Below are 21784 nucleotides of genomic sequence, written 5' to 3' on the forward strand. Positions count from 1 at the left end.
CACCCTCATAAATTCTCTGGTCGCTACTCATCTTACTATCTAGCTTTTTAATGCCTTACAGTTGCCTAAGTTTTTCGTTCACCAGCAGTTTACAGGAGGTTCTTCTTTAACTCAAAAATGCTGTCATGGGTTTATTCTAGTTAATTCTTCAATAATTCTCTATCGGCAGCTGCGAAATTGAAATACCCCCAGAAGATAAAATTATGACTGACAAATGAGGACAACAAAAAATACAACCATTTGAGAAGAAGCAATGGCAAACTCCTACCTAGGCCACTTAGAAAGAAACAATCCCGAAGTACGTCTTTCGTACTCAAGACGACAAAGAGTACTAAGAAGAGGTAGTTAACTCTCAACTAATTTATTTGGAGATGTCACTATTACGCAATTTTTAGCATTATGAATTTCAGAGTCATCATGCCCATTATCCTACTCCATCAAAACATGCAGATTAGCCATTATCAGGACATGCTTTGCATAAACCAATTTTTTTAGCCCATTTTGCCCATTATCCTACTCCATCTGGGAATGCAAAATTTTACCTGTACACCCGGAAATATCAGATTGTTACAACTGGTCCAAGTAGATGGAACCAAAGGCTGGACGATCGCCTTCCCATTCCAAAACATTTCAAGTTAGGCAAAAGAGCCCTTGGAAGCTCCTTTCAAATTTGTATGCGATAAAAATTTCTAGTTCTACAGAATACGACGTTGAAATCATTTGGCCAAATACTTTGAAAAAATATAATATCCCTATGGGAAAAAATAAACCTAAAACTTACCCATTTACTACCTTAATTGGATTGTTTCATGATCCCAGCCCTTAATCACTGAATAACAAGAATAATTGCGCTATTTTTGGCATTGTTTCCTATTATTTTAACTGTTACTTATAGAGGGCTTCGCCGCAATGTCGGTATTTGTAAAAAAATAATTATTTTAACACAATATATCCTAAATCAATGCCAGGGAAAGAGCACTCTTTAGAACACTAGTCTTGTTTCTCTACTGCATAAATACGTATTTTCTACCTGAAATTGAAATTCAATTAAATATTTCGCTTTAATATGTTTTTTCTAGTTTAAAGTCGAGGTTTATTATCCATTTCAAGTTGATTATTCCAAATTGCTACTTTGGTGGATAAGACTGGCAGACAAGAATATATTTCCAATTGGGTGCTAAAAACGAATTACGTAAGTAGATTCTCACGTTAAAGACTGAAATTCTGAATAGTTTAACATAATTTACCGTTGATGTAAAGCAACCATATGGCGGAACAATAAATGTTCAATCTACTTCATGCTTGGCTACTCTTATCCATTTTAACAGGTACCAAACCGTCACCTGAAAGACTGATTATCACCTGCAAACTAATAATTCAATTCACTTATGAAGCATTCGGGTGGCTTCATAATGCTAAGTAAGAGCGGAATTTTCCCATTAGATGCTTGATTCTGGTCTACAGATTTTAAGTACGCCAAGGTTTCGCATAAAAGAAGTGACACCACGGTCTCGAGGTTACATGTAAAATCTTCAACGAAGCTGGCAAAGCCAAATTAACGATTCACACTTTTCCAACCATTAACCTTTGTTCATAATTATAATAACAACAGAAACTGTGAAATTTCAAATTAAACTCTTATCGCTTGAAAATAATGTTCATAATTTTATTGAAAGAGGAAGAACTGTTAAGAAAAAGCATGGCTCGGGATATTTTTCCCAAAAAGAAATGCCTTTTCTTTTTGGCAATAGAAAAAGAGAATGTTATGAAAATAATAGCACGATCAGGTCAGGTCGTACAGCATCCAAATCACCCACGAAGTGTGATATAACTGCACTACTTGGTGAGAACACAAAAGGAAATATAAAATGAAGACTAGCTTTTTACAAATATAAACAAGAAAAAAGCTAACGGCCTTCCTAGAGCACGGAAGGAAAAGGTTGACAAAAGAAAAACCTAAATATAAAATATGAAAAAAATGCACAAATCAATGTCACTATGAAGGCCCAGACTAATGCAGGACAAGGAAGAGAATGACGAATAGAAACCACATTTATCCTTGAAGGAGATAATAACAGCCTGTAAACGGCAATGAGATTATTTATCTGGAATCCAGTCCACACCCAAAAAAGCCTGATTGTAATTGTTTAACGTTGATTCGCTTTCTCTCTCCCACCTGCGTAGGTATTTCAAAAAACCGCCATCAATTTGTTCTGTAATGCATTGAGGTTAGGCCTCTGAATCATGGCAAAAACGGTTGAAAACAAAATACTTTCCAGAAGTAAATTACAAGACAATCCGTAAACAGTAAGCAGAGTGGGAGGCCCCTGCGCCCACACTCGGTAGTTATTGAGAAACAACCAGATATTGGAAACTCCTTCAGAACGACCTCGACGAACGCCTGCGCAGCAGCGGACTACTATGGAGGGATTGGCCCCCCACACAATTGGGAGACAGAATCCTCAAAATCATTGCGTGACGGTTAGGATCAAGTAACGAAACTATTCGCAGCAAAGGAAACGGGGATTAAAATAAATAAAGTGGATTTCGCGGTAAGTAAAAGTAAAAATTTCCCCGGGAGGGAACATCTCGGTTATCTTTTACCACTCTTTGGAAGTTAACAATGCAGGCATTCAGAAATGTTTCCCATGATTTCAATTTTTAATGACACAATTTTGCTATATTTCAGTTCTCCTGGCAATGCAACATGGCAAAAATAAAATGTTCTAAAAACCCCACAGAGGCGGTGCATTAGTGAATAGCTCTGCAACTTTTTGCATCCTTACATTAGAAATTACGTATTTATTCGAATAAAATAAATACAGCATTCGCCTGTTTGCACAAGAAGCTTGGCAAAAAAGAAACAAAGACGGATAACATGCAAAGAATTAAGTTTCTCAGCGGGAATAATGCTACCTTCAAAATATTTCATAATATCTAACTAAAAACAACTAACCAAATAAAGACTTTATGCGATGAATTTTATATTTTGTTGAAATATTTACCGCAAATAACTACTAGAATTATTGATTTTATGCGATGACATTATTGAAAAATGACAAAGATAGGAAATGGATTTTTACGCATTAGGATAAAAAGTAACACGAACGTTATGGCGATATCGCAGAAAAATGAAACGATAGTCAATGAAAAGACGAAATTTATAGGAAGTATCATTGGACATTTTCAATCTACTCGATAGCTGGGTGGAGGAAAAAGAAAAGGAAGCGAGGAATCAGACAGGCAATCACCTTACTTCCTGGGCCTGATCCACCCTCCATTTTCTTGTTTCCATCTCGCCCTCCTTTCCAAGGTTAAGAACACGCTCCGACCCAGAAATACGCAATAAGTAAATCCCATTGCGATTTGACATTGACAAAGAAGTTCGTAGTTTCATCGGACAAGAATTATGAAATTTCTAATTAATTCAATGCTCATGACCATAGCGGACGCAACATGATGTCACTGGCTAATAGGATTACACTGCACTCCGACTGAACTCGTTCTGGTAACGCATGACAATTCCCAATTTATCAAGTAAACTAATGTATTTAAGAAATTCATCGGCCGAGGGCCGTCTACCGATAGAAAGGGTTGGATGAGATGGTGGGATTCGCAACTATTTTTGAATTTCAACCCAATAAAACCCGAGCGTGGGATTCTTTTAAATCTTAAGTTTCTCGCGAAAAAAATACTTAAATTAGCAGTCTTCTTTCTTCAAACCGTATAATTCGCGATCCGCTTAGGAAGGAAAAATAACACACCATTTTCGTGGGTCCTTGAGTGTGAAGCGAAGAGGAAAATAGGCAGGGTGGGATTCATGCTTTCACTTGCACAATAGAAGATCTCCGGATGAGACATCGAATTCGATGACAATAGGGAAGGAACCGACAGCTGTGCCATCCGGTTAAGCCGTTTTCTCAGCGTGGTAAATACATGTAAGTGGAACACATGAAGGGAGCAAATCCCACAACTGTAAAGGCAAACAATTAAAGACATAATAGGAACCAACCGGGTTCCATTGTAACAACCAGTGATTTGGTGATAACATATAACGATTAAAAAACCAAAGTGATCAATAATGACGGGAAAGTAACTGAATCACGATGAGAAGGCGAGGTTCGGACATGGAATTAATACTGGGCGCAAGTGGAGGAATAAGTGAAACGATGAAGGGGCTTGAGATGTTATGACCGATAATGATTTGACGACGTCCCACATTCAGAGCATAAAAACACGAACTTCAATTCCTACCAGGCGTACACGATGTACGCCTATGTGCTAGATTTAAATTAAACCGCCAGAAAAGAAAGGTAGAATTAAATCAATAGTACAACGAGGAAAATGTTTAATTACTCAGTTTTTAACTAAATTGGAATTGACACGTGGGATAGCGAACTTCTTAAAAAGCTAGTGAATTTGAATTAGATGAAGTTCACTATATGCAATTGTAATCACGAGATCGAAAATTCAAGAATCATAATTTCGTCAGTCATAAAATAACAATTCAAAAATCCAACAACACAGTAAAAGATCCATACTATTAATTCTAGATACCTCTCGATTGATTTGAAACAAAAATGTCCTCGACAAGGCACAGGAATTAAATATACCGGAATATATCTCACTTCTTTCAGTATGTCCTTGTAATTATGAAGAGAGAGTATAAATGGAATCAAATTTGCGCTAATGTTAAGAAAATATATTGATGGAAAATACCATAAACTGTTCCGTTTGCACTTATGCCAGGCTAGAATGAGCAAACCGATAAGTAGAAGTTGGACATGTTGGAGCATCTCACTTGGAAACAATTAGTTCCGCAGAAGAACAAGAGAAATGAGAGAATGTGAAGCACGATAGATACTTAAAGGTCAATTATCTAGATCAGTTCTTGTTGAAAACAGATATTGAAGTACGCATGACATACATAGCTTCAAAACAGCGCATATCATCTTAAAACGGCTAGAATGAGGAATAGTGGGCAAATGATTCTAGGACATGCTCTTCGCTGAATAACTATCAATTCATTGTGTTTTTCTACAGATTTTTAGATAAAATAAACTAATAATTTTTTGGTGTTCTTCATTAGTAAGGAGTTTCCTCAGGAGAAAACATCGATACAACTAGCCAAGAGAAAAGGAGAAAGGCTACACACAGTCGATCCTTTCGAACTAAATATTATTTACTTGGTTCAGTGAATAGAGATAGTTATCAATCACCCGTGAAAATACCAGAAATGCAGGGAATTAATTAGACGCAAACAAACTAGATCCGAAATCCATGCCAGAGAAAGGGACAAGAAATGCATCGAAGTGCTAATGTGAAAGAAACGAGGCTACGTCCCACCACAATAAAAATCGCCTATAATGGAAAATAAAATCATGAATGCAATTTCATTGCAAGAACTGATATCACCCCAAGGCATAAAATGTGAAAATCAACAAGAACGCGACCGGAAACAGGTAATATTAAACGGTGAATAAAATCGGTAATTTCAGGATTGAATTTGTGACTTTCCAATATTATGGAAAGAAAAATTACAACTTTGTTAATTCCACATTAAGCGGAATTGACAAAGTTGCAATTCTTATTCCCGTTAACAGTGAATATTTTTAAACCATATGCCAAAGAGCCAGGCCAACATTTTTTCATCTAACATGGGATTTTTTCACTTCAAAACGTGTCTTAAAATACTAAATTAAAATCTATGCCGCCTAAATACAAGTACATAAAATTATTTTTGAAATTAGAATTTTTATATTTTAAAATAAGGGTTAGCCCAACAACAAAACATTGAAATTAAACATGGAAAATACAGCAGATGTAGTTCACGACATCTAATTACTTCAGTGATCAAATGGAATCCCTGCCAAACATTAAAAAAATATATATTATGAGAAGCATTAGCATTCGTTTATTTTTTCATGGTAATCAGTCCTTTAGGAGAGTTGAGTTTAGTAACGCCAGCACTTGGAACTCGCGAATGGCCACAATGTTACTCTTTTCTATCCAGGTACAAATAGGGCAGAATTATTAGTCTGCATGGATACAAGCTCTCCATTGGCAAGGAGGGTACTACATGAAAGTGTATAAATAGCGAACAGCTAAAGATAGATACAAGAGAATAGCATAGCTCAAATACTTCAGGAAAGAATTTTAGACAACACGCATGTAAGAATTAATGAAAATTCAAGTATATACCATTGATGAAACATTTGTAAAGTTACCGAATTGATAACAATCAGAATGAATGAAGTTTGCTTAGGAGAACTGGCAGAGCGATTAACTTCATAGGGGCCAGTCGAAAGATAAAAAAACTTCCTCAAAGTATACAAGACTGACTTTTAAAACTCAAACCTTGAGGAATACATGCCACTTCGGCTATTAGCGGATCATACTGTTTATTTTATTATTTTATGATGGTAATAGAAAATAAGTGACAGTATGGGTGGACGTTATCAATATTTACTATGGTAGTTAAGAATCTAGAAAAGCGAAAAAGACATGATTACATATATATGAATGAACCTGGAGTCATTTTTTGGAATTACTGTTTTGCTACAAAGAGCAAAGTGAAATTTTTCAATGTCAATATATTAAGCTGAAAGGCGGAGTTAAATTTCAAGGAAAGCCGATATTTTATGTTACATACGTGGGGCAACTGCCAACATAGCAATCCAAATACACTGTTAGAAATGTCGGCCAACAAGAAAAGACTTAACGAAACTTAAATCCTAACCTGTAAATGACAACCAATTGGCACTTCATGAGCATGTACGGGTCACGATCGCTCAGATGATGATGCGGTTACATTAAATCGACTTCATGCACCGTACAATCTTCAATATCCAAATCGAAATCCGTTATTTATTTCAAAATTATATTTATTTATTATTATTCCAGAAGAATAAATGCTGCTAACGAAAACAAAATCACATTTCCAGAAATTCGAAGAAATTGCTTACAATGAATGGCAAGGGAAGTTGTTTTTAACTGGGCAAGTTTTGCTAGTAATCAACACATTACCACTGAGTGGCAATCTCAGTTTATTAACTAAAAAAACCTTTAAATATCCAATGCGAAGGTGGAATGACGTGAATTCGGCAAAAAAAGTTGATAATGTTGCCTCAGCACTAGTGCTGTCCGTAGCCTTAGCACGATAAAAACCAAGTACGAAGAAATTTGATGACCTTGAATTCACAAACATATTGAGACATTTGAAACATTTCCTTTAAATGAATTGCAAAAGCTGAACAATAAGGTTCAAACGCAAAACAACTCGGTTTCTTTTTAACCAATCATTAAAACTGAACTTCACCCAGCATCTTAATTCACCTCGCGAGAATTTCTTAACGAAATACGAAAACTTGATACCATTCCTCCAGAAATAATATACTCATTGAAAAGATAATTTTGGTCGCTTTCTTCAAGAGAGCATTCGACGATCTTAAAGAAATACGTAACTGAAGGCCATCCTCAAATGCCTCACGAACGCACACGAAAATAGGGCCACGACTTCGAGGGAAATTATGTTTACAGCAATTTTTAAGAATTTGGACTTTTTCGAGTTCCACATCAAAACATAACACCTGGGTGAAACTTGGAGACCGATCACTCACGCATTTGGCCTGGTTCTTCATCCTAAATTTTGAGTGAGCCATGAAGATTGGCAGAATGAGATAGTCGATTACAGTCAATAACCGCGTGGTCATAGTGATACAGAGTAGAAATTACATACATCTAACATTAAGGAGCGAGATGAGATGAGCGTGAGGAACAGTTAGGCTGGATTGCGTGCCACGGAAACAAGTAGGATCTAAAATTCTACCGAACTATAAAAACGGGTATAAGGCAGAAGGTATGGCCGATGAAGATAAAAATGGTCACGCTTGGAGCTGCATTTTCTTTCTTTGAATCAGCTATGGATACGGAACAGTCGTGGCTCTCCTTTGATGAAAGATCCTAGAGCCCAACACGAATCACAGCACGCGCCAATAATAAGCACATAAAACTACGTCGAAATAAATAAATGAAGCTGAAAAGAAAACTTGGCCTGATACTACACGTCGCAAGACCCCTCTTGCAACAAAACTCCAGGAGTGCCATAATGAAGAGGCATAAAACCTTTAGATATTGAGGCAAAATTCATTCCTAGAGGAATCGAGGACAAATAATACGAAGACCATTTAGGTGTACATGTAAAGGGCAGATAATTAGATCATTTAGCCCTGCTGTAGCTAAAACATACGATTTGAAATGCTAATTACCACGCTTCAAAAGATGGCTTTCAAATAAAACATTTACGCCCATTCAATAGAAGGTACTCAAATCTTTCAGAGCAAAATACCTTTTAGCTTTTTTGCAATGTCTGTGGTAGCATTTAACGAAGCTATTCATTGACAGCTTTAACAATTAAAATTGATAAAAAACCAATTCCGAGTAAACAAAAGAGTATAAGTTTTCTGTACTTCACGCAAGCAGCATGGGCGTCAAAAACCAGCAAGTACTTGATCGTAAGGCGTCGAGGTTGTTAAGATGATTAAATTAACTTCAATATACATTAAGTTTAGAATTGATATAAAAATACGCGAGTTACGAGTGTCTAGCGGGGTCCCCGCAGTCATGGCCAAAAGATGAGACTAATCCGAAGTTTGTACCTTTTTATGCCTTCAAAAGAGTAAGAACGAGTGAATAAAACAAAACTTAACGATGTATTAGATGCAAATCACGACTTGCAAATATATATAACGCGCTTAAACGAAAAGAATTCGTCAACAAAACGGTATATAATTCCAAGAAACTACGGGAGATACCGCGACAGTAACTTTTAACGGAGTCATCCGTTAAGTGTGCATTAAAATGCGACAATTTCAGAGTGTAAAAATCATTCGCCTTGACCGGGATGATTACTGATAAAATATATTAAGGTTAATCACCGGTATTGTTATTTACCGCTCAAATCCTCTAAAATTGGACCTGTATTTCTTTATGGGAATGTTAGAACTTAACCTAGGAGGAACTCGTGGAAAACCCGTACACGACCGTAACAAGGAAATGCAGACGACTTCGATTTCCCAGAATTTAAATTAGTCTTCTTTTCGAGTGTGTGAATATTTCCATCGGCTTTCCTAAAGAAGATGGAACTCATAAGGTGGATAGGAAGTGAATTCTTGAATAAATCAGAGCAGGGTCAGGGAAAGAGAGAACAGTCGGTTAAATATAACTGAAAGATTTTCTATCAAACCGATCTTGCTATGGCCGGCATTATTCCATTGAGACAATAAATTTCACGAAAAGAAATGGGAATGTTAAACAGAGTTCTAAAAAAACAGCAGGGCCTAGATTATATATGCTATTTAGATACTTGTCCAATCAACTACAAAATAATACAAGGAGCTTCCAAGTTGATCTTTCAAGTAGATATATATTTCTCACATCCTCGCGAAGAAAAAAAAACTTAAGTCGATTTTTTCAATAAATACCTTGTACCAAGCTATTAAATATCGCACTAAATGATAAGCTCAGTAATCGTAGCAACATATCGGTTACTAAAACTCTTCCAAATTTCGTAGTCATGAATTCACTCGCAAAAAACTGGAACAATATTGATGCACTCCGAATTTTGCTATATGTCCCCCAGTCAGACGGCTACCACATTTCGTCGGCGCCGAATGCTAATCAGGTCAGCACGTAAAAGGATATTCTTTCATAATAAAACATATCGGGCAGCAATATTAATTAAAGGCATCCATATGATAACCTACAAATGTTTAAGTAGTCGGCAAGTGGTATAGGCTAACACGTCTGATGAAAACTTTACCCGACAATGATTAATTGCGAAACCAAGCAAAACCTTCAAACTTTTATGAGAATTGAAAAAAAAGCGACCCATAGCAATGAACATTGTTAGCTAGTTCTGAAAATAATTCTGGGAATGAAACACAAAGCATAAACTAGGCAACAAAATTATGCATAATACAGCAAATCTACCAAATAAAGAAACATGGAGGAAACCTAACTCATAGATACCCCGCTCAAAATAAATGTCTCAAGACGGTTGTCACCTTCTCTAGGTCAATAAAAAGCATGTACCAATATTTTGTATTACAGATTAAACATCTGAACTCTACTATCAGCCAATGAGGTCGTGGTTACATTTCAACTAGAAATTGCGCATACTTTATGCATTATAACCCATGGATCTTACTAATGATATACGAGATTTAATTACATGTCATTTCTCAATAAAACTCATGGAAGCTGAAGGATTGAATAAAAAAACCAAACGCGAGGCTATCATTCAGTCCATCTAGACCAATTAACTAACTCGCAGTGCCCTCAACAAAACATTTTTATTGGTTAAGCAATTCTGTCAAAGTTTTGAGCCCCGTAGACGGGAGTTAATTAAACGGTTGGCTATTAACTGATGATTTGAAAACCTATCGATGAACACTCAAATTTTCCAGGAGAAAATATAATTTGAGTGTCGCTAAAACTTAATCGTTGATAGCCAAAAAATTATAAACTTCTACTCTTAGTAACGGTTAGTTACTAGATTGCAAAATGAATAGAAAATTCACCGGGAATAAACATTCTTACCCTTCACTTGCCTTTCTCCAATTTTCCTTATGTTCCCAATTTTTTTCCACAGGTAGTGCAAAGGTTACCGGATATAAACTTAATCGACCTTTCTCTTTGAGTACCTTACAGCTGCGTTCGTCTGTCTGGGGTACGCATCAGTAAGGAGTAATCACGTACCGAGCATCGGGACGGCCTGCCACAAAGAAGGTTTTTGTGAGCTTCACCTCCTCGAATCGAGATACTTTTTTCTCCATTTTATTTTCTTTAATGCTCCGAGTGTTTCTCAGTGGGTGTGGAGAGAAGAACGCCTTCACGTCTCCTGCCTCGGATGGCACCTCGGCCACGTCCACGCCACCCAGCAACCGTCACACATCCCTAAACACTTAGATGACTGAAGGCTGAAGGGAGGGGTCCCCGACGGGCCGGCAGGGAAGGACGCGAGGGCGCGAGCGAGAGAGGGAGGGAAAAGGATCCCCAGGATTCACGGCTGCAGATGAGAACAAAAACAAGACGAGCCGATGAAAGTTCGAGACAACCGCCCAGCCCGGCAATCGAATCATGCCACATGAGCCACATGTTCGGGCACTCGTGACGAAGTGGGTTCGGAACGCCTCGTGGAGCGTAACGCATGACCGCAAGAGGGCTGGAAGGAGCCGCCTCGGAGGCGAAAGAACCGACAACGGTTGGAAGGATAACCAGAAAAGCGTAGAGATGTGGATAACGGATGGGCTGCGAAGGTTCTATCAAAGTGTAAAACCAAGGGGGAATGGTCATATTCGGCTTAAGACTACGCAGGGTTTAATCAAGAACTCGCTGCGCTTCAAAGAAAAAGAGGGTCAACAGTCGCCGCGAGTGAGGCGGTAATATTTATGGTCAAGGACATGGGATTAAAAAACCTTCCGACCGTATCTTGCGGAAAAGTTATCGAATTTCAAATGAATTACCACCCACAAGTTTTAATTGCAAAGTAAGACATCCAGAATCCATTGAAAAAAAGGGGGCTTCCAGCTATATAAAGAGGATACGCAGTAACATTCAGGTCTGTGGACTCGTAGCAGTGGAGCCGGTCGGTAGTTAATGCGCTGCTGGGAGTTCGTTATACACATGCCATCTGAAAATACTTCGTTTTTCTTGGCAAAAAAATTTCCATTTGTACGGCATGTTAAAATATGTAAACTTTATCAATTTAAAGAATACACATGGATAGCGGATAGCAGCACCAGTGGATAGTGGATAATACTTATGGATACTCATCGCATTAATATTCTTTGTTAATTATCGATATTATGCAACAAGTCAAAATTGAAGTGACATGATCGATGGAGGTTTATTAATAATATACTAGGCGTTTGAGTGAGTGAGTGTGTGTATGTATGTGTGTGTATACATATATATATATATATATATATATATATATATATATATATATATATATATATATAAACACTCCGTATCAGGCGGAAAAAAATATATATATATATGCATATAGGTATATATACATATATATATATATATATATATGTATATTTATGAATATATAAAACTATATATAAGAATATATATAAATATATATATATATATATATATATATTTATAATCTGCCACTTAAAATCGTATTTTGTTAACACCTTTCGGGCATTAGGATATGACATATTGATGACGAAGAAAAACTAAGAAAATACCAATTTTAGAGAGAACATTTTGTATTTCCAGACGGACGTAGTTAACGCATTTATTGACTAATACTATATTCTCAAGATGAGCTTATGCATGGATGTTGAGGCATGGCAAATCAAATTTGGTCAAATTGGGATTGCAGGTCATCAAAAAATCAATTACGCTTGAATTAGCATTGAGGATATCAATAAATTGTCCTCGTTGAATAAATATATCGTATAGTAGGAATTGATCCCAATGATAAGTATAGAGGAAATTCGAAAGCTAAATCAAAAATTTTAAATTAAGCACAGTAAGTCACAAGAAAATGAAATCTCTGCTCCTCCAAATGCACGAGCAGGGGAATATAGCTGAAAGCAAAACATCCTACTCAAAAATCAATCACTAAAAGTATTAAACAATGCCCAGTACATGATGTCTCCAAACTCCAACAAATTTTAACGGGGATGTCTAGAAAATATAAGTGCATAAAATAAATGGCAGACGAAAAATGTTTTTAAAATGGCCATGTTTTAAATGTGAGCGAATCTGGAAATATTAATGCTTAGGATTTCAAAAATCCTTAAGTTGGCAAAGAGGGTAACAACTTTTTTACGCGGCAATATATACAATACTGTATGTATGCAAGAAAATCGACGAAAAACCTCTTCACAGAATAATAAATAATATTAAGGGCATTCAAGACAATCATGCAGTTAGTGAACTTCAGGTTGCAACTTTCACCGTTAGTATAAAAGCTTCAAATGCCACATTCGCCGTGAGATTGATTACTGCCATGTATGTAAGTAAATCAGTATAAAATATTGTCCTACCCAGCCATCTCAATCCTCGGTCGTTACGTGTGTCACAAGAGCAAAAGGAAGAGCGAATTTCCTGTCTGTAATACAGGGAATATTATCTGACTGTACCGTCTACAAATTCCAAGAACAGTGAGTTCGTCGCGACGTCAAAAATTCCTTCCTCTGAGAAAAGCTATTAGTCCCTTGACGTTGTCAGCGCTCGGCTATATCCAAGGAGCACAAAGCTTTTACAAAAATGCACACAATTTTTTAACAAACCACAAAAAATATTCCTAGGTGCAGGAAACAACCATATACTTTTTCGAAGTTAGAAGTAGGACATCACAAAAAATTAAATATCGCTCTTCCTTTTATCTTATTCTACCTTCCCAAGAATGATGGGGCACAAAAACTCTCAACGAAACCGCACGGGTGGCCGAAGAACTTAACCACCGTCGCTTTTCAGTGAATAAAATAGATGGGCTGCCTCGGACCCTCCTCTCTCCAATGCCGGGAGAGCGGAACCACAACAGGTGCCTTCGCTGCAGCAGTAGGACTCCTTCCCTCCGTCTCCTCTCTCTCTTTCCTTTCTTGACGAGGATCGGCCAAAGACCGAGAGAGCGCAACCCTGGTCGGCGTGTGATGAAACGGACGCGGGTGAAGCTTCGTAGCACACTGAGTATGGAGCGAAAACGAGGCCTGGGCAGGTAGAGTGAAGTAAGATAAAACACGAGAAACTTTTGAGGTATCTGCGTCGCGAAATACACGCCCCTCCCACTGACCCACGCAATCGCAAGGGACAGTCACACGATTGGTGCCGGCAAGTGAGTAAAAAGACCGGAGAGCAGGAACACCCGCCCTTGTCCACGCGTGGGATTCGAAACCCGACGTTGCCAAGTGCGTTCGCGCCCCACGCCTCGGTGGTACGCCGAGATGCCAGGGGCAGCAGCACAGCATCCCACGACCCATCCTGGAGCAGGCCTATAAACGGTCACGTCGAAATCCCGTTGTGGCCATGGAGACTGCAGATAGGAGGTCGTTTTAAAAGCCTTCATTCCTGAAGGTCTAATGAGTTATGAGAGTGGTTCACCACGAGAGATAACATTTAAATCATGCAATCCGTACATATGGTATAATACTCGCGGCATACATCTTTATTATCCAGATTATAAGAATTATCTGCTTGATAGCTTTGCGCAAAAGTATGGGGAAAATTACATATTGATTTAATTTGGATTTAACTAAAAGTAATGCTTCTTGAGGAATGCAAGTAATACCAAATTGGGTAATGCATAAAAATATTTAAGGGCATTTAGTATACTACACAAACAAATGCATTCAACGTTATGTCCGAAAATAAAATGTCAGCGCAGAAAAGCATACAGCGCACTTGATAATAATGTACGAGTATAGTCCCCATGGAAATAGGCATCCCACATTCAATATGTAATACGAATTCCTTTCCGATGTCTTTCAGCTGAAAATGCAGTCTCTAACGAATTTTATGACAGTATATTTCACAAAAATAAAACATATTATAAGATCATGATGTCTCTAAATCAGTTAGGGTAAATGTAATTTTTACGGGGTAAAATATAAGAAAACACCAAAATAAAACTGCGACACAAACCCCCAAACGGCTCGCCCGAAAAGACGGATTGAGATTGCAGGCTGAATGCACGAGAAAATCTTCAGTCGCGACGAAAGTGGGTTGTTTTTGTCGCATAATATGATAAACCTTAATCTCCACGAAAGATGTGGCAACGGAGCTGAGGACACAAGCCGATTCAAGAATATGGAGAAGATCGAGACAGTACACTCATCCCACATAGTGCTCCTATACGGAGCAGACGATTTAAGCACGTGACCGCAAGCCGTTACAGGGCCGGCGATGGGTAGTGCACCTCCCTTTTGCTCCCTTATAGGGAATGAAAAAGATCTGGGTGGTTCTGGAACGAGACGGAGAAGCTGCGAGGAACGAAAGGGAAACTCGCGCTCTCAATAGAAAAAAATTACAATGAGTCAGAAGATGAAGCGCGAAGTGGGTAGCCTGCGCCGGTTTAGGACATGATCAACTGCATTGCGGGTGTTAATGGAGCTGTATACTACGTTTAACTTTAGGAGCCATGCACTAAAATTTTCACGAAATTTGTCTAACATGGATGTGCTCAAAGGACACCTACTTTTCTAAGGCAATGAACAACAACGGCCAAGACAATATGTACGGCAGTAAATTACCATGATTACGCATTCGGAACTAACCAATTGTTCGGCTGAAAATATGAACAGATAATGAGGCAGCAAATGGATAAGATGACCGCTTATTCAATCTTTCTCACTTTGAAATGAATTCCGGAGATCTCAATATAATAAAATTAATGAATAAAACACATTAAAATTGACTGAAAGACCAAAAAGTTATATACTGTACTAGCATTCGAGCTATTCATCAGACACATTCATCATTGGTAAGCTATTCACACTATTACGATATATTTTCTGAATGCTGGATTCCTGAAGCTGAATAGCAAATCGAACTATTCATTTTTCTCCAATTGCATTTGCAGAAATATAATTTTTTCATGCTGCGTTGCTCTAGGACTTACATTTGCCTCCAAACTTCTCAGAACTTCGGCCATGAAAATATAGTATATCAACACAAATGAGCTCAAATGCAATTATTTCCGAAGTGAAATTCATCGTTCGCTGACCTTGCATCTGGCGGGGTTTAGCTTGTAATATTCTATAATGCGGATGAGCCAGTTACATGTTTATTCCACAGTCGTAAAGGCACCGAACAACAGCAAACGTACAGCTCAAAAGTTCTTAAATATTCTGCGACTTCCGTAAAATGAACAATTCACCATTTCAATAAAAGAAACAGCTCCATAGAAGCTTAATCACTACTATTATTTTGCTTAAGTTACACTTAATATGCATTATGAACAAATTTCTGAGATTATCACCGAGGTCAGGTAACCCATTCTTTACAAAAATAAGCATTGCTGTCGCCACTTGCGATTCTAAAATCCAAATTAAAAGCTTAGTTTACTATATAAAATGAGAATCATTCGATTTTACTAACTCTCTCTCATCCTAGTTTTATATACAAATGTTTATAGATAAAATCGGCAAATTGATTACGACAAACTTGTGCAACATCTATGACAGAAGAAAGAGTTCACATATTCGAAATATCAAACCACACTCGGGGAAAAAACAATATAGGCCAAATAGCAGCCAAAACTGATTTAAACTCGGAGACAATATTCTCTAATAACCTTTTGATATTCACAACCTTGATGGCAGCTCATATGGCAACCATTGATGTCAAAAAACTTAATAATTTATCTTAAAATGGCTTTCGCATATGTATTTAAGAGGCACTGCCATAATGACTTTCACAAAACGCGAAACTTCAGCACGTAAACAAATTTCATTTCAAACAAAAATATGCAAGAAATATTCTTATATTGAGTGTAGGTGTCCAAAACGAAATTTATTGTCGAAATTCTAATATTTTCATCAAACATCATTGATAGGTAATCATCGAATCACTATTAGACAAGTTGCTGAGGATGCTGGCATATCGGCTGGATTGTGCCATGCAATTTGTTCGGATTTTTTGGGTATGAGACGTAAGTCAGCGAAGTTCGTTCCGAAACTGCTTAAATTTGACCAGAAGAACCGTCACATGAGCATCGCTCAGGAGGTGTTGAATGACGTCAATGATGACCCTGATTTGCTCAAAAGGATCATAACCAGGGACGAAACATGGGTATATGGTTATGACGTTGAGACCAAACCCAATCGTCCCAATGGAAGAACCCAGGAGAACCAAGACCAAAAAAAGCACACCAAGTTCGATCAAATATTAAGATTTTGATCTTTGTTTCCTTCGATTACCGTGGCGTAGTGCATCATTAGTTCTTACCACAAGGTCATATAGTCAATAAGGAGTATTGCCTTGAAGTTATGCTCCGTTTGCGAGAATCAATACGAAAAAACGTCCGGAAATGTGGAATAACAATGCATGGCTTTTGCATCACGATTATGGGCCTGCTCACTCATCGTTGCCTGAGAGAAATTATTTGGCAAAAAACAACTCCACGATCATGCCTCAGCCACCATATTCACCGGAATTGCCTCTCTGCGACTTTTCCCTGTTCCCAAAACTAAAGAGACCTATGAAAGGACGGAGATTTGCAACGATTGAGGAGATGAAGACAGCATCGCTGGAAGAGCTCAAGGCTACACCAAAAAGTGCTCATCAGAATTGCTTCGAGGATTGGAAAAGCGTTGGCACAATTGTGTTATATCTGGTGGGATTACTTTGAAGGTGACAACTTGAATATTGAAGGATAAATATTTTTTCATACAAATATAAATATAAAGTAACCTTACTTCATGAACACACCTCATATGTACGTATATATATATATATATATATATACATTATATATACATACATATACATATATATATACATATATATACATATATATATACATATATATATACATATATATATACATATATATATATACATATATATACATATATATATACATATATATATATACATATATATATGTATATAATGTATAACACCTAGCGCTAGTGGACACAGACGAAAACACACAAAAAAGAGACCCACTATTTTTCGAATTTTCGGTGGTCGTGGCCACCTTTATCAAACTCTCTGAACTCTTGAGTCCCTCTCTTCCTAGATAAAGGTGGCCACGACCACCGAAAATTCGAAAAATAGTGAGTATCTTTTTTGTGTGTTTCTGTGTGTTTTCGTCTGTGTCCACTAGCGCTAAGTGTTATACATTATATATATATATATAAAATGTATATATATCAAAAAGTGATATATATATATATATATATATATATAAAATGTATATATATATCAAAAAGTGATATATATATATATAGCAAACGTTTAATAATCGAAAAGTGATGGGTGACGCAATAAAGTGGTTCATTCAATCGCAACGAGCGTGAAGGCAGTCGAAGGGTAAAAGCGAAATCGATAGTGACCTATAATTGCTAGCGACTAATTCCATGAAAAAATATTTATTGCGCGGCCTTCAACTAGGGAATAAAATACGACTTTATTTCATTGACAGAAGAAATACGGATATGAAAATGATGGTAACGAATCACAGACAAAGAAATTAACTTAGCGTTCTAGCTGTTAAAACAGGATGGGGCAGCAGCACAAATTTAGGAGTAACCAGGAGAAACAGTAACACACCGTTCTTTAATATAAGCCCGTTGTGATTCATTGTGGACTTTAGTTTGAAAGAAAATCTCAGCGATTTTTAAACAAAAGTTTAATGCATTTCCACTTGGCATAGAAGGAAAACAATCCACGACTTAACGGGAGCAGTGTAGGGGAGCGGCTGATGATATATTCAAGATCACCCGTTTTCTTTGAGAGTATCCAGTCACAAGGAGATAATCGCCCCACTAATGCATCGCAGTAAGCAAATACAATGCACAACTTATGCCACAAGGCATATCAACAATAGTCAATCACAAACACATGGGGCAAAGATATGGAAAAGCCATGGCAATTTATTATGGATTAAGAACATTTCGCATTGATTCAAATTTTACAAATTGTATAAATATAATAAAAATAAATTGCTCAATGATATTAGCCTTCGATTAAATGCTTAATCTAGTAACCGAATGACCGGGAAACTCTATTTACTGGCTCGAGGATAACGAGCCCAACAAACTAAAACTATGACGAGCGGGTGTTTGGTTGGCCACCCAGTGTGTCAAATGAAAGCAAAGGGCATGCATGACTCGACTTTATTTCACCATGCGAAAAGACTATCAGACTCAAAATAGAGCTCACCTCGTTCGATAAGGGCAAGATCATAAGATCGCTCTTTATAAATTAATGTATTTAAAACCCACCTGACAGTGATTTCTACTAGTGCATGTGAAAATTCTAGGTCACTCACCAATGAAAGACGAAAAGCGCCCTACGAGGCGTGAAATCACCCAGAATAGGGCAGGATGCATTCCATTTAAAGTCGAGCTCCTCATTTTTCCTTCGATAACCTTGACAGTTGGACGGTGATATGGATTGATTCATAAGATTCACGGCTAATACGAAACTGGTGAGAGTTTCGCTGGTATTGATTAGGGGATTATTGTATATAATTGAATTAGGATGCCTATTAATCTCAACCTATTGTAGCTTGTAACCCGAAAACTTCATGCCTGGGGCTAAGCGGAAGAGGAATTATTACATATGAATACGACAATATCTATATGAATTACCATTATTTTGGTAAACTCGTCAAAAGTTCACATCATATTCACTCATCTAATATCCAATTAAACTACAACTCCTTGAGTTATATGTATCCATATGATTAACGAAAAAAATTATCAGTTTAAGTGCCTAATATCTCTTCGTTAAAACATCTACCGCTTACATCCGGAAGTAGTAGACGAAGCTATGAGGCTCGGTGGCCATTATTTTATTCGAGTATTTTCTCCTTAGTATTCTGCAAGGGTGGGCGTAGTTTTCCAGCGGGTGAAGGGCCGGGGTGACCAACGAACCCGGGCTCAATTACCGGTGACGCCGCTGGGCACCCTCAAATCCACCCATAACACCGTCACCCCAACGGGTGATTTTTCAGGTTTCAGGTCTTCCTAGAAAACCATAGGTTGCATAGGGAAAGGAACTCATCCCTGATACTTGCCTGCCCCCACCCTGATACTTGTGAATTAGTAAAGCCTCTCTCTTGTTCCGTAGCAATGTGAGAGGATTTCAATCGTCGACGCATTCACTATGTCCACGAGAACTATCTACAACAGTCACTTAAAAGTTTTTCAACAAATAAAACGAATTCGGGCTGTCCACAGTCATATCAACCTATAATGTAAGATGCTATTCATCAAATATTACTTTCACGAAAAATGAGACAGAGGAGCCGAACTAGAGCCACAGAAGACGTCTTCAAATTCTCACATCCGCAAGATATAACCTAATTTGAGCCACAGTCTCATCTCATACGGGGCCAAATAGTCTATGTCTACAGAAAAAACCTTACCACTGGAAAACAGCAGTAAATTCTTATGAACTATATATCTAGCTTTTGGGTTAATGTTGAAGACGTGACTCATTCACCTTATTCTGGCTGCCAAAAATGTGTAATGATCAAGTATAGTAAGAACAATAATCGATATCCAAGTCGCATTGAAATAGGGGGAGGGGCGAATATTTCACGATGCGTAATCATGATGCGACGAGGGATGCAGATGTAAATAATGGGGACGAACTTCGCTGGAATGCGTATGACATTAATTCCAACGCGATACCAATATACGAAGGAGATTACACAAAACACGCGACAAGTATTCGATTTGTGGAAATAAATATAATAACAAGTAGTTTACAAAACTCTTAACAGGAAAAGTTTATATTGCCGCCACTGCCGCAACCTAATGCATACTTCGAAGTGACAGCCTTCCGCTAAAGAGAGATGATGTGCGTCAACCAAATCGATAAATATTTTCTTATGCTTGGCACCTCATGCTTAGATTCACCCTCAAGCAGAGAAGGTTGCAAAATAAAACCGTAGTTTGTCTTAAGTTACGAACCTAAGTGAACGTTACACGACAATTGAAAATTATATGAAAATCTGGGAGCCTGTAGATGGCAGCAACAACGGACATGACTAATCATTTAGGTAAGGCCGAACAATTTCTATGTTTCATACCTCATAAAATTACTTTAACTTTAATTTGCAGCAGTCATTTATAAAAATATTACGAGAGCAGATAAATATTCCATCAGTTCTCGCTTAGTTTTCAAAAGTAATGACAACTGTCATAGGAACGAGCAGATGAGTCACACATGGCACACACTAACCATCACCAGCTGGATGTCTGGCAGAGGGATTTCCTCAACCGTCACGTATTGCTCTATTTTTAGTTCACATTAGGCCCGTACTAAATAATTCGATCTGAGAGGCAGTTCATGATTAGGAAAACTCATACTGTTATCAATAAAATTATGCTACTTAAGAAAACAGTAGGATTTAAATAAAATATAAGGTATTGGGAAAATGGAACATAGTGATACTGAAATTATTATAAATAACAAAATCGATAAGAATGCCGTAGCCGCGATCGACCTGTGACAGCCAAAATGTCAATAACTGCAGTCTTTCATTGTTGATTTAAAACATTTGATAACCTTAAAACTATTTAATTTAACTTACTATACTTTCTAAATCTCAGCCTTTTCTTTCAGCGAGATACGTTATAATAACATACTACAATTACAGCTCTAGAGATTTGTAAAATATTATAGTTTCAAGTAACCTATTTCTTGACCAAATTCCTTAGTTTTGATTCACAATATACAACGAAAAACTCACCGGCTAGATATCTTGGTGTTTTCTCCTAGGCCAATGAATTGATTGGTAGAACTCATTCTTACTTCGATGCAAAATCTAACACAAAATTTTTCTTCAAGTGTCTCGAGCCGCCAACAACGTTACGAATGGTTACGAATCCCGCAAATTGAATCGACTGGTACAGACAAATTTCATTGGTCGATATTTCCTCTGAGTCAAGAACAAGTTTTTAGTTTTAAATGTGACTGAATTATGCCTTTTTCACCTTAAATATATTTTATTCGGATATAATTTATTAATAAATTATTTATTGTAATATTTATATATATATTTAACTATTCCTAAAATTGT

General features: G+C 37.3%; 1 protein-coding gene across 4 annotated transcripts in view; it reads right to left on the bottom strand.

The window, feature by feature from the left end:
• The window catches only part of Jupiter (microtubule-associated protein Jupiter), a 52430-nt gene extending 30836 nt beyond the window's left edge, over positions 1-21594 (bottom strand). For 3 of the 4 annotated variants that reach the window (XM_071587766.1, XM_071587764.1, XM_071587762.1), the window contains exon 1: positions 21455-21594. In XM_071587766.1, coding sequence (XP_071443867.1) covers positions 21455-21510 — 56 coding nt within the window. In that variant the 5' untranslated portion in view covers positions 21511-21594. Of the gene's footprint in view, positions 1-13070; positions 13747-21454 lie in introns of those variants that run through there. The other variant, XM_071587763.1, reaches the window with a different exon arrangement.
• Between the last annotated feature and the right edge of the window lie 190 nt (positions 21595-21784).

The sequence above is a fragment of the Hetaerina americana genome, unplaced genomic scaffold (genome assembly GCF_022747635.1).
Source record: "Hetaerina americana unplaced genomic scaffold, ioHetAmer1.1.p SCAF_3, whole genome shotgun sequence".
Classification (NCBI taxonomy): domain Eukaryota; kingdom Metazoa; phylum Arthropoda; class Insecta; order Odonata; family Calopterygidae; genus Hetaerina; species Hetaerina americana.